Source organism: Haliotis asinina, chromosome 2, assembly GCF_037392515.1.
Source record: "Haliotis asinina isolate JCU_RB_2024 chromosome 2, JCU_Hal_asi_v2, whole genome shotgun sequence".
NCBI classification, from domain to species: Eukaryota; Metazoa; Mollusca; class Gastropoda; order Lepetellida; family Haliotidae; genus Haliotis; species Haliotis asinina.
The window spans coordinates 93,335,929-93,349,304 of NC_090281.1; the positions used below are offsets into that span (position 1 = coordinate 93,335,929).

Genomic DNA, 13,376 nt, shown 5'->3' on the forward strand with positions numbered 1-13,376 from the left:
AAGTGAACATACCGCCAACATAATTATTGTCAAATGAGACATTCCTTCCATATTGTTTCGCTCTGATGGTAGTTTCACATTTAGACAAATGGGTATATCCATCAATGGCAGTTTAAAGTAATTTTTGAACGATTACATTACTCAAAACTGATTATTCATTAATCACATATTTTAAGTATGAAAACTTATAAATCTCTTTGTAATACTCTTCGGCTGAATAGCGAGCTCTATGTATGTAATTTGCTTAGAAAATCTTGTTGACGTAAGCTGTAAAATGTTTGATGGATAACTGAATAAGACTACATTGCACTGTTTTATGATTTTATCAGTATTTGCAGAATCCCTCAACTTATGTTTAGGTCATATCAGAGACCATATAATAATCTATTATATGGTCTCTGGTCATATAAAGAAGGAAATTCTATAAAATATGGGTTTGCTGCATAGCTCTTATTATTTTGTAGTCAGAGGGAGTGTACACTGCAGTTAAATGAAGGTGTTATAGATTTCATTTTCATTTTAATTCGAGACGGTAACCTACGCATTTTGTAAACACGCTATGATAACCCATTGTTTCTGGTTAAAACACTCAGCAAAGGGAAATCGTAGTTAGCCTAAACTTTAGGCATCACAAAATCATGATTGACAGAAGGCATTATTACTTTGCATGGTCGGCCTTTATTCTTGAGAAATTAGACGCTTGGCAGTCAGAACCTTCGACAGCTTGTTTGCCCAAATTGTGTCTCGACGATGATTTGGAGGTTAAACGTTCACGTGACAAGTTGCGTATTTTGCACACGGGCCCGCCGTATGAATCAGGGAGGCTGTGTACAGATGTAGATTATCCATGTATGACTATGAATTAAGGAAATTGCAAGGAGGCAGCGAAAGTACGGGGTTGTTGCCCCCAACTTTGTGTTTGTTGTTTTGTCTCAGGTTTCGTGTATTTTATTGGTACCAGCTATAGTGTGCTGTGCGGGATTCAATATTGCACGTAGACCGGCAGCTTTGATCAGAATTTTACCTGGGGCTTTGAAGTTGTGGGAGTTATTTAGAGGGTTTTGGGGGTGTTGTTTTTGTTTGTGTGTGTTAGGGATACTCTACAACTTGCTTTCTTTACCATTTGTACTAATTAACGTGTGCCTCGTCATGCTCCAACGCACACAGTGACTTGGCTCGTTCCCAACGCTACGTCAGCTGTGTTTAACAGAACTTCAGCCAGTTCATTGTATCAGTCGGAATTTTACAATGAATGAATGAGTGAATGAATGAATAAATTATAGGAAGAATTACGAGCAAGAATTATGTGAATGAATGTAAGAAAGAAACACAATAAAAGAAAGAAGTATATATGTGAATGAATGAAAGAATAAATGATACACCTCGGCCTTCCCTCCCAAAACATGTTAAAGAAAGAAAAAGTGTCGCGAGAACACATGTGTTAACTCCAGCTGTTCTTTTTAAAAAATCTACTTTGAGACATTTTTGTTTACATTTATAATTAATTCATATATCTTAATGCATGTGGGGAATGGAATGGGCATTAACAGAATGTCACCCCAAAAGTGTAAAACTGTCACAAAGCGTCCTAAACACTTTTCCAGTTTTGTCAAATAATAAGATCAACAAGAAAGAAAGCAGTTATGGAACTGTAACCCTCAAGCATCACAAGCATCAATGGCGGATCAGATCGGATCGGAGATATGTCATATTTTTCACACACCTCAAATACACCCTAACATTTTGTTTTAGATTATGAAACTATCACTATTACTTGCAAACACATTTCACCTGAATGTATATTGCCCTCATAAGAATTAAAGGTGTACGTGAAAGATGTTTCTGAGGAAATAACGAGGAATACTCAAACAACGGCGTACAACATTTCAATGGCGGATCAGAACAGATCGGCGATATATCATATTTTTCACACACTTCAAACACACCCTAACATTTTTTTTAGATTATGAAACTATCACTATTACTTGCAAACACATTTCACCTGATAGTATGTTTCGATCACAAGAATTAAAGGTGTATGTGAAAGATGTTTTTCAAGAAATAACTCAAACAACGGCGTGTAGCATTTCAATGGCGGATCAGAACAGATCGGCGATATGTCAATTTTTCACACACCTTAATTACTCCCTAACAATTTTTTAAGTCATAAAACTATTACTATTACTTGCAAATACCTTTCAACTAAAGGTATGTTTCCCTTCTAAAAATTAAACGAATGTGTGAAAGAAGTTCATATCGGCACAATTTAGTCTACCTTCGCGGTGAATCGAGAATAGAAACCAATAACTTTACTACAAATCTACTGTCCCAATACTGACACTAATACCAATTATTTGACTTAAACTGAAGTGACGAAATAGTTAACTTATCTTCTACATGCAGGATTTCAGTTGTTACAACACTCAGCGAATTTAATCAGCTGCTGAAAATTAAGCGGGCTTAATGTTAAATACTAAGCTGCTGCCATATTGGCTACACTGATTACGTAACGACCGAGGCATACGTTCAGGGGCTTTTCGGGGAGTTTCTTCTCCCCTATATATTGTCTCCTTGGTTAGATGTCCAGTGTACACTATTCTGTGTTAGAGATGCGTGTCATGTAGTAAGACATGGTCGGACGTTTCTGTTGCGTTGAAATGTGTGCATTTGCCCGTTTGGTGTTTCCAGACGGTGTGTGAGAATTTAGTTTTGTGCAGTGTATTTAAACTAAGTCTCTGTCTTACTCATTTCTATCCTCTACATAGAGTAGAAGTGTAACTAATAATACTTAGACTAACGCTACTTAGACTGGGGGCCCTATGATCTTTACCTTCTTACGGAAGACGTGTACATCCCGAGTGCATAATTACACCCGATGAGAGTATTACGGAAAGGCAAACATTATTTTGATTTATTTGAAGTTAAATATGTTAATAACTGATATTTCTATGATCAGACTTGTTTTAATATTGCAAGAAAATCATTCCCCACTGGAACAGCAAATAGCACGTTTCAAACATATTTTGGGGGCACATGCTAACAAAGTGACAGAGTGGGCAAAATGAAATTCACTGTCAATAAGGTGTATGCCCATCACTGATGAATGTTTGACACATGCGTCTCTTAGAGACATACAGTCGCAAGAAGTCTTGTTGGAATGACATTCCATATGTGTGGAAACAGCTGGCAGAGTTCCTAAAGCGAGACTCGCTTTCGTCGCAGACGTGTTGTACAAGGACCAGGAACGTAAGTTAACATTCTGCTGCGCCAAGAACTGATGCCCCACTCTGGAGACCTGAGGTCTGACGTTGTCCTGCTGGAGACCATTCCTGGACCAGTCTGCTGAAGAACAACAGGATTAACAATTTTGTCTTTGTACCTGAGACCTGCATAAGATAGATTTCCATTGATGACAGGCAAAGGTGCACGTCCAGCTCGTATTATCCCACCTCGAACCATCACTCCACCACTAACGTTCCAAACATAACTCTCACCACTTCACAGACAAACTCGGTTTCGACCACTATCGCGATGCAAGAGGAATCTGGATTCTTCAGTGAAAGGAATATGTCTCCACTCACGCGCTCTCCACCGCAGAAGTTCTCTGCACCACTGCAGTCGCAGATGTTGGTGACGTAATGTGGCAGGCGTCGGTGAATGGTCTTTGACAATATCCTGCTGACACTAGAATCTCTTCGGGCTGTCAGTGAGTCTGGCTGGAATCTTTGGCGTAAAATCCAACGATTTTTGCGTGGCGTGGCGTGGCGTGGCGTGGCGTGGCGTGGCGTGGCGTGGTTACAGGTGGACGGTCTGCAACGACTGCGTTGATAATGTTCGTGTGCTCCTGTGCACGTAAAAGTTGCGCTGGGGGTTCCAGTTTCAATCGCTTGGCACCTTTCATAATTTGTTAGCCGTGGCAAAGAGAACTGCAAGCAAATTCTTCCAATTTGTGTTTTTTCCTGGACCCATGGACGTCTGAGACGTCTAAACAACGATTTGGATGACAATGATTCGAGACTGAGAATCACGCTTAAAGGGCATGTTTCGTGCCTTTTTGACTCCACTCAGCCTGCTGAGTAAGTCTGTAAGGAGTTTGGATCCTCTGTTGGTATTTATGAAATGTGTGATTACGGTTGATTGGATGGTTGGATGGTTGGATGGTTGGATGGTTTAATGTTTAACGCCATACTCGGCAATGTTCTATCTACATGGCGGCGGTCTGTAAATAATGGAGTCTGGACCAGACAACTCAGTGATCGACAACATAAGTATCAGTCTACACAACTGCGATATGATTACATGTCTCAACTAAGTCAACGAGCCTGACCACCCGATCATGTTAGTCAACAAGCGTGGGTTGTTGAAGATCTGTTTGATTAAGGGGTTTGTTTGGGTTGATGGTCAGACGTTAATGCTTAACTGTTCTCGTATTAATTCCAATGGAATTTCGCTGTTATTGTTTGAAATGAAATCGACAAGGTTTTCTCCTAGCAGTGCAAGAGCCTGTTTTTGACAATGCCTTCCTTAGTTTTAGGCAATTTCAAACAGACGAGGGAAATGGGCTTGTCACGCCAACGTCTAGCTTTACTGTCAGCACGCATGTCCAGTTCATGACTCACTGGTCAGTTTGGTTTGACAGTCATTATGCACAACCAGTTCAAACAATGATGTGTATGACACGTTCATGGCTTGACTGTCGCCTCGTTTAATGAGGACCTTACTTCACACTTAGCATGCAGGTAATGTTGAAACAAGAAATACTGATTGATTGTCAGGTTCATGGTACGTTTTTATGGGCCCTTTGAATAACAATTTATCTTGCAAGTAATAATATATGTCACCGTCTGGAAGTTTTTTTTCTGCCAGACAATGGACTACTGAGAATAACATCTGAATCTGTGGAAGAACTAACGAAACATCAGATAACACATTTCTTTTTATTCATGTTATTTGAACATTCACAATGAAAGGCACAAAATACATGTAACAATATATATGAGTATTATTTCCATTAGCAATACTTTATACATATGATGTTATTTGCTATATACACCAGTTGATTTTATAACATAGATATAAGTGAATGTTAGAAAGTAAATAACATCAGGTAGATATAGGAACAAGACATAAGAGATCTGCATAGTCATGTCATGGAATACATTTTGGTTTGGACGGAATATACAGTATCACACATACACAAAATATACTGTATACATAGCAGATGGCAGTGTCATACATCACATCAGTGGAAAATACATATGTCTGTATATATATATAGATATATGTGTCTATGGGTTTTAGTTTACAGAACAAGGGAGCTAATTCTGACCAATGAACAATACTTGACACATAAACTTTAGCCATCATTCATATGTGTTGAGTCCCAGGTTGTCATTTCATCCACAGTTGTTTGTTTGGACTAATAATAATTGAAACTGGTATAAGTTTGTGTCCTAGGAGATATCTTTTGATTTCTCCTGTGGAACAGAGTTTTGGATGATTAACATAAAAATGTGTCTATGGGTTTTAGCTTTCAGAACATGGGAGCTAACTGTGGCCAGTAATGCATCCCTTATCCATCTTGTTCCATACATGTCCAGTCCCTATAGTCTGGTTACAAAATACCCTGGCTTCACTTTATTTATCGGCATAAATGATCCATAAGTATTCATCATGCTAGCACTGAATATATGGAATCGTGTTACAGGTTATGACAAAGATTGCTGTGATCATTGACACCTTCTACATGCAGTGTCATAAAACTTGCAATGCTTGGTTAAATACTACTTAGAAAATCAGATCAGTTCTATGTTGTTACGAAGAACACTGCTTCCTCAATGTTGTGCAGTTACTTATGTTCCAATATATTTAAAACATGGTGAAACTTCAACTTCTTCATTTGGTTTCATCATACAGTTTTTCAACTTACAGAACTGATTTCTTGGTAACAGGAATTGCGAAAGTGCTATAAAATGAAGAAATTAAAAAAGAAGCTATAGAGGAAAAAATACAAATATTTCCCTTTGCTATATTTTCCATCTCCCAAATCTATGTCAAGCCAGTGTCCAGTGACAAAGTTTCAGGCATTGATGTTTTACCCTGGAGTGACAAGCATACAAGTCAAACATGGTTTGAACAGATAAGACACTGCTAAGCCTGGAGTAGTACTGACGCTGAGAACCTCTTCATTACATTGTGAAGGAACAAGGGAGATCTTGGCCTGTAAGAGACCAAAGAGGTCCTCTCCTGGGTCATAAACACAGTGGTTGCATAGAACAGATACATTCATAACGTACAAGGGCAAAAATATTGGGGTTCATATTTATCATATGATGCCCTGGGTAAAATACCACTTTGTCATCATGATGTGATGTCGTGAATAATGCTTTTGATGTGACGTTTCTTCTATGACGTAGCGTTCTATATGCGTCAATGGTGGTAGCCAGCCTATGTTTGAAAGTACATTTGGTTAATTTTCCTCAATAGAATATCATATTTGTGCCCATATCATACTATGTTTATGACACTTGTGTCTGAATATACATATATCCTTTGTTCTTGCTCATGAAATACCAACATTGATGCACTTGTAAACATAGTATGACATGGGCACTCCTATTATATCCTCTATGTATGTCTGCTGAAGTCTGGTGAAGTACTCATGTATGACAATGCTGAAGTTGGTGCCTGGATACATCGCATCATCTCTCAGACAACATATCATCAATATCGCCCCTATGTTGCCTGGAAGATCCATTTGTGTGACCATTAGAAATGTCAGCCATTCGGAGACTTTCTGCTAATCTGCCACTGTGACTCAGGTTTGAAATATTCTGTCCCCTGGAAAAGAAATAAAATGAATAAATGTATCAAAAACAAACAGTGAATGATGTGCAGTCCCCAATACTACATTTACACCAAGACTGTGTCCAGTATTTCAATCTGTGACAAATTAATAGTTGACAGAATATACAAAGATCAATACTTTTCTAGTACAAAGGCATAAAGTCAGCAAAGCCTCACAAAGTAACACCTGGATTATCTACCCCTGAATGTGAAACTACATATTCACGCAAATACCATCTAGAAAGTTTGCTGTAAAATAACTGGAAACATAATTTGTATACATGTAGTATTCCTACAGAACCTTAAGTAGTATTAATAACAGCCCTTTCCCCTTAAAATGAATGAATACCTGTTTTTACCTCCAAAGTATCACTGTTTACCAGGAGTTTCATATGGCATTAATAGATCCTCTTAATCACAAACAGATGGGCAAGTGTCATAGGGCATCAATGCCACAGTTGTCAGGACCTTGTCACCATAGACATTCCTCCAGTTTGGATGATATGCCTTGATACCAATTAACAAAAATTGAGAAGAATATAGAATCTATTTCAGTGGTAAATATGTGTTTGCAGTACATTTAAAACCAAGAATGTGTTTATGCAGCATCTCCTGTAATACTGTGTTTATTGTTCCACGGAAACATGTAACAGTTATTATCTGTCTTTTGATTCAGTTCATGGTACATTTCTATGGTACCCAAGAACAGCCCTCAGTGATTCTTTGTGATGTGCTGTCATCTGCTCAACAAGTTTGCACAGCCTTTCTTGTGTGTTACCTAGGAGATCTGTTTGTTTCTCTCTGGCTGCGACTGAGTTCATGCAGAAGGCTCTCTCTTTCACTTGCCATCTGCCTCTCACGTACCATATGATGAGATAACTGAAAACAGACATACACACACAGAGTATATTCATATCAAAAACATCAAGTGTTTCTTTTTGTCTCACATGTCTGCTGATGTCCAGCATTTTTTTAAAGTACTGGTAGATATCAAAGCTCACCTCTGTTGTGCTACATAATTACCTTGTCATCACAAATGAAATGGCAATCAATTTATCCCCCCTACTCCAAACACACTCATCTCCTCACCTTCCTGGTGGCCTCCGCTGCTCTCTGCTCTGATTCTCGCACACGGTCCTCCATCCTCCTCACATTCTTTGTGTACTCACTGATCACACGCTCTGCCTGTACAAACACACAATATAAGGAATATTAACCTTTGAATCTCTGTTCCACCACTTTACATTTATGACAGACTGACTTTAATACACTCCCATACATACAGCACAATTTATCATCCAAAATTCTGTTCCACAGGAAATATCGCTTGTGTGAGATCATATCCTAGGAAAGATTATGTTGAAAACACAATGCCCTAACATCATAATGTCACGATACTCAGACATCACTGCACTGCAAGTCTAATGGTAGTACAGTGTTGAGAGATGGACATTTTTCTTTAGAATACTATGACGAATGATTTTTGATGAGAATAGAACACTCATTGATAAAAGTAAAAATATCCTTGGCAAGCCTCAGATATTTATAACTTTATCAATTTGTGTTGTTATCATTGAAATCGGTAGACACTTAGGTGAGATTCCAGTTGGCATGCTTTGTCCAATAAAAAGCAAAGTTGTATATAATCTGCTGCTTGTTTTCACATCTATCAAATGTGAGTGGTTACGGTTATGTGGTTATTTTACAAGTTTTCAATAATATTATGACAGGCAAACCTTAATATTGAAGAACTGCCCTGTTATCTAAGTGACACAGGTCTAGTAGTATAGGGAATGACAGTTCTAAAACACTTTCAAGAAAAGTCTCTACAAAGCCTTATTTACTAAATAAGGCTTTGGTTGGGCCCTAAGCTCTTGCTACTATTACCCCTACTACTTAACGTGTGTTGGAGGTAACACTGTGCCGTACGGTACGATCAATAATTCTTCTCTTACAAACCCCCTACCCGGCCCATCCCTCAAGTAGTACAAGTTAGGTGTCGTCGGCTTTCATATCCACTTTATCTATGTTGTAAGTTTTGACTGACCATATAGGATCGGTGGCCCGCTTACGGCTATCACCCTCGTGTTCCCCCGGCTGGTATAGATACCTCACTAGGGCCCTATCTGGTATCTGTTTCTCCTTCCCACGCAATGGAGCGGCCGACTCTGCAACTATTGATTTTAGTTTGATAGCGTCTGCCGGTTTCTTACCGGTGAGACGGGTGACTTCATGGTTGATTGCCGACACCACCTTGGGTAACCTCGTGACCCATTCAGTCGATCGTTTTCCAGGGGTGGCCATCTCCCTAGCATACTGATGGCCGAACAAGCGCTCAGCCAAAGTCCTATTAAATCTCTCAACTATGGCTTGGCTGCGATGGGCTCCAGCCGTGCCACGCCTGACCTTTGTATCGTGTTTGGCTAGCAGTTGTGACACGGCACCCATGAACTCCCGTCCGGGGTCAACTTGCAGCTCTGTTGGCCACGTCAGCGGACTGCGTTTGTATATACATTCGAATCCTCTGGCTACCTGGGCCGAATCTTTCGTGGTCAAGGGTTCGGCTTCCTTGTAACGACTGGCTACGTCCACTACGGTTAAGGCATACTTGTACCTCTTGTCGTGGGGTAGGAACAGTAGGTCTGCCTGGTGAACGCTATTAGGTATGTTAATACCGAACCTCCTTCTAGGCACGTAGCGTGGTGCCGGCAAATAGATCTGCCACAGGGCTTGTTTTTCAAGCCACGCTTTGGCTTCCTCCGGGGGTACTCGCGCTATTTTAGCTAGTTTATCTACTGCGCTAGCTCCTTTCCAGTACCCACGCGGGCTGTAGTAAATAGCCTCAAATTTTTTCATGTCCATACGCGTATGTGTTTATCCCATCAATAGCTATCCAACGTTTCGTGTCCATAGGCGACAGGGACGTCTTGTTTATAGTCAGTCCGTATATCTTATGTCCATCACTTCTAAGTGTGTTCATTTTATGTCTAAAGGTACGGGTCTTGAACAGGGCTTCCTTGAATCTGGCGTGTTTGATGTGTTGTTTCACCACATACTTCTTAACCCCCTTAGCCTTCCGGATCTCACTATTGTCGGCTTTCAGTATGGAGTACATCTTAGGTCTCAAACCTATGTACTCGGCTATGGGCGTGCCAGCACACTCGTCCTTCATCTTACCTAGGACCTTTTTATTTACCGTACTGTGTATGGCATGGGTCTTAGGGTAGTCGCTGGTGTCGTATAAATCGAGGTGTTTTTTCATGTCCTCGTACACGTCCTCGGTTCGAATCTTCATCAGCAGGGAATCCGTGTCAGTGTACAGCACTTCACACCTGTCACCGTACTGTTTCTTGAGCTCGTTGTAGTAAAAGTCGTACATCAGGTGTTTGGATAAATCGAGGATGCTCATCCCCACGTAAACAGGCCGGTTGAATTTTATGTGGCTTTTCTTCATGTGTAGGGCAACCAGGTTGTCTGTGAATATCTTACTACGGTTGAATGCCGGACTGGCTATCAATCTCCTGAGCTTGTCTTCCTCACTCGACCGAACCAGCTTCACGGTCACGCGTTTCCTCAGGTTCTCCATAGTCTTACCAAACACCGAGTTGTTCATGAGCTTGTAGAGATTTTTCTCAAAATCACTGGTGGCTTTTTTTCGTAGGTCTGTGTTCATTCTGATGTAGGGCTCCATCCATGGGCTCTGGTCGAACATGAGCACCCTGTGTATTTTGGTCAGCCTCATACCCAACGACAGGTACAGCTGTAGGTTGCGATAGTGAACGATGTACTTGGTCTTATTCATTAAGTTAGGCACGAGTTTTTCAACGTCTGTCACACGCCCACCTAACAAGTTATGTTGGTACTCAGACATCCAGTCTGGGTTAACCCTCATACGTTCGGGGGCCAGGGGGTAGCTGTTGTGCGATGTGTGTAATTCCTTGGTATACTCTAAGTCAACCTCGAGGATATAACCTTTGTTCGAATCTGGTGCAACCCCCATAACATCAACGTGGGGTACCCATTCGAATCCCCCTGTAGGTAGATACTGACTCATGGCCCAGCCGTACAGGTTGTTTGCGTCGAGGTAGAGAATGTGATTGGTTGGCTTGTTAGGATCGTAACCTTTCACGTATTGATTATTTGCTTTCGCGTATCGTTTGGATGCCATGGAAATCCCACCTCGCAAGCCTTTCTCAATGAATAGGTGCATGTTGTAATCTGTGAGCAATTCCAAATTAACTCCGGTCTTTTTAAGCAAGGCGTCCCACGACAGACCTGGGCTGGTGTAATACCATGCGGGGTCGAGTTTATACTGCTTTAAACACGTCCGCCTAAACGTCTCAAACACGTCGGCTAACAGCAGTACATCTGTCCTCAAGTACAGGTCGTGATAATCACCCAGGTTCTTACAACCCAGTTTATTCCATACGTTAGTCGCATGCGAGTAATCATCTCGTGAGACGGACGCCTCATTCAGCTTGCTATAAAAGCAGTCAATAGGGGGTAGTCTGGTCTCGGTGAACTTGACCCAACTATCCATGTACTCATAGGGGTACACACCCTTCCTCATAAGCAGGGGTCTAGTCTCGGCGTCTGTGTATCGATCGGTGATAGGGAAGGTATTGTTGGCCTTGACCAGACTGTCGAGTGACGACAGGAGGAACTGAAACGAGTCAATGAACCTAAGTCTGTTTAAGCTGAAGGAGATGTATCTCTCCATGTTGTTGGGGATGCACGTTATATTACCATCGATTTTCGCGATGGCCTGCATGATCAAGTGTGAGTCGTACCCTCTCAAGTTGTGAAAGACAACGGGGATGTTTATTGTCTTAGGGTTGATTTTAAGCTTGAGGTTGCACACGTTGTGAGCGGCGCCTCTATACTTACCAGTTATGTGGCAGTGATCTCTCACCGAATCACCGTTAAGTGGTGAGTCACACACGTGACATTTAGTGCTACGCTTGTGAGCTAAGTTGTCGTCTTGGGTCAGACGCATGGGAGCGATTTTATACAATGCATTCCTAATAATTTTTTCTTCCTCCTGTAAACACTTTAGAAACCTTTCAGCCGCGTCAGGGCCCCTATACACTACCGGAGCTTTCGTTTCCCCGTCACAACGGACGACAATGTATCCAAACCCACAGGCTTTATGCTCTTGTGTCTTGTGGGTGAAGGGAGCCTCGCCGGCGGCACCACTGGGGGAATCCCCACCCACAACCAAGGCTTCGAAGTCGGCGTATATGATATAAGGCATAGACATTTGGTTCTTGTGGTTACTGAATTTTAGGATTTTGTTATCTTCCTTAGGCATGTCGACTCGTATAGCCGTCTGCCCCACACCTTGGCAATCCTCCCGGTGGGATTCTAATAAATCAGCTCGACTGAAACCGTGTAGGCATCGTACACAAAAGTGTTTTTCCCCCATCGTGTTTCGACTGGTCGTGCAACAACCGGCTGAGATGTTTTATCCACGTGTAGTGATACTTGTCACCTCGTTGGATCATGAATATATTGATAACTTGGCGATCCTTCACCGGGCTGACCCTGTGTACTATTGTTTTGTTACCTTCGTGCCCAAAGACATTTATAGCCATATTATTCTGTTTTTCTACTTTAGTGATCTGGGATATGGGGGTGGGTTCATCTATACCATCCCAGTTGAGCCCATCATCCTGAGGATAATTAGAAGGCCTGTTCGGATTAGTGTCAGCTGGAAATAAGGCTGACCTGATAGCTAACCTCAGGCAATCGTTTCCTCTATTCTTAACGTTTACTATGGCATGTTTGTTCCTATAGTAGGGAGGCAAGGCTAGGTATGACCCGCCTCTGAACGGCACGTAGTTAGCTATGTCTAGATAGACATTATCGATTTTATCTACAGCCCACCCGGACCCCAAGTGTGTGTAGCGTTCTAGGTATTCTCGTATCTGCTGAAAACTGGCATCGATTGATGTGTCAATGGTCTCTGTATGTGTGGCGACCTCTTGTTGACCTCGGAAGTAAGGCTGAACATACTCAGTGGTACTCCCAACCTGCTTATCGAGCGACATTTTCACTGTGATCTGAAACTTGATACTTCCTAGGTTATTTAGTTCCTGGTTGACCTTATCAGCTATCAGAGGCTTGATATCTGTAATGTCTATGTTTCTATCAACATGCATGCGCCAACCTCTCAAATAGTTGCCTACAGCGCGCTCAGTGCGCACGAACTGTAGGTCAATAGCTCTATTCTGTCGTAATAATTCTACAAGCTGTGGTTTTCTCATACGGGAATACCCGACTAAACCCAAATCGTGTGCCTCGGCTTTCAGTTGTTTTACAGTGGGACGTGCTACGGGGGCATGTGATAACAATGCTGTTAACCCGGCTCTCCCCAGGTTTGAATAACCCGTGTATCCAAGCTGTTTTGCTTGAGCTTTTAATTGTGTTACCGTAGGAGGGGCTTCTAAACCTAGTAATCTCAACAATGCTGACTTCCGCATTCGAGAATACCCGATCACACCTCTCTGTTTTGCGACCCGCTTCAGCTC

The 13,376-nt window shown here is 41.5% G+C and overlaps 1 protein-coding gene across 1 annotated transcript in view; it reads right to left on the minus strand.

Moving 5' to 3' along the window:
* Positions 1–4,920: 4,920 nt before the first annotated feature.
* LOC137273029 (sodium channel and clathrin linker 1-like) overlaps positions 4,921–13,376 on the minus strand; it is a 32,360-nt gene continuing 23,904 nt past the window's right edge. Inside the window, exons 21-23 of the mRNA XM_067805471.1 lie at positions 7,936–8,031; positions 7,625–7,725; positions 4,921–6,840 (exon numbers count right to left, since the gene is read on the minus strand). Coding sequence (XP_067661572.1) covers positions 6,702–6,840; positions 7,625–7,725; positions 7,936–8,031 — 336 coding nt within the window. The 3' untranslated portion in view covers positions 4,921–6,701. The remainder of the gene's footprint in view (positions 6,841–7,624; positions 7,726–7,935; positions 8,032–13,376) is intronic.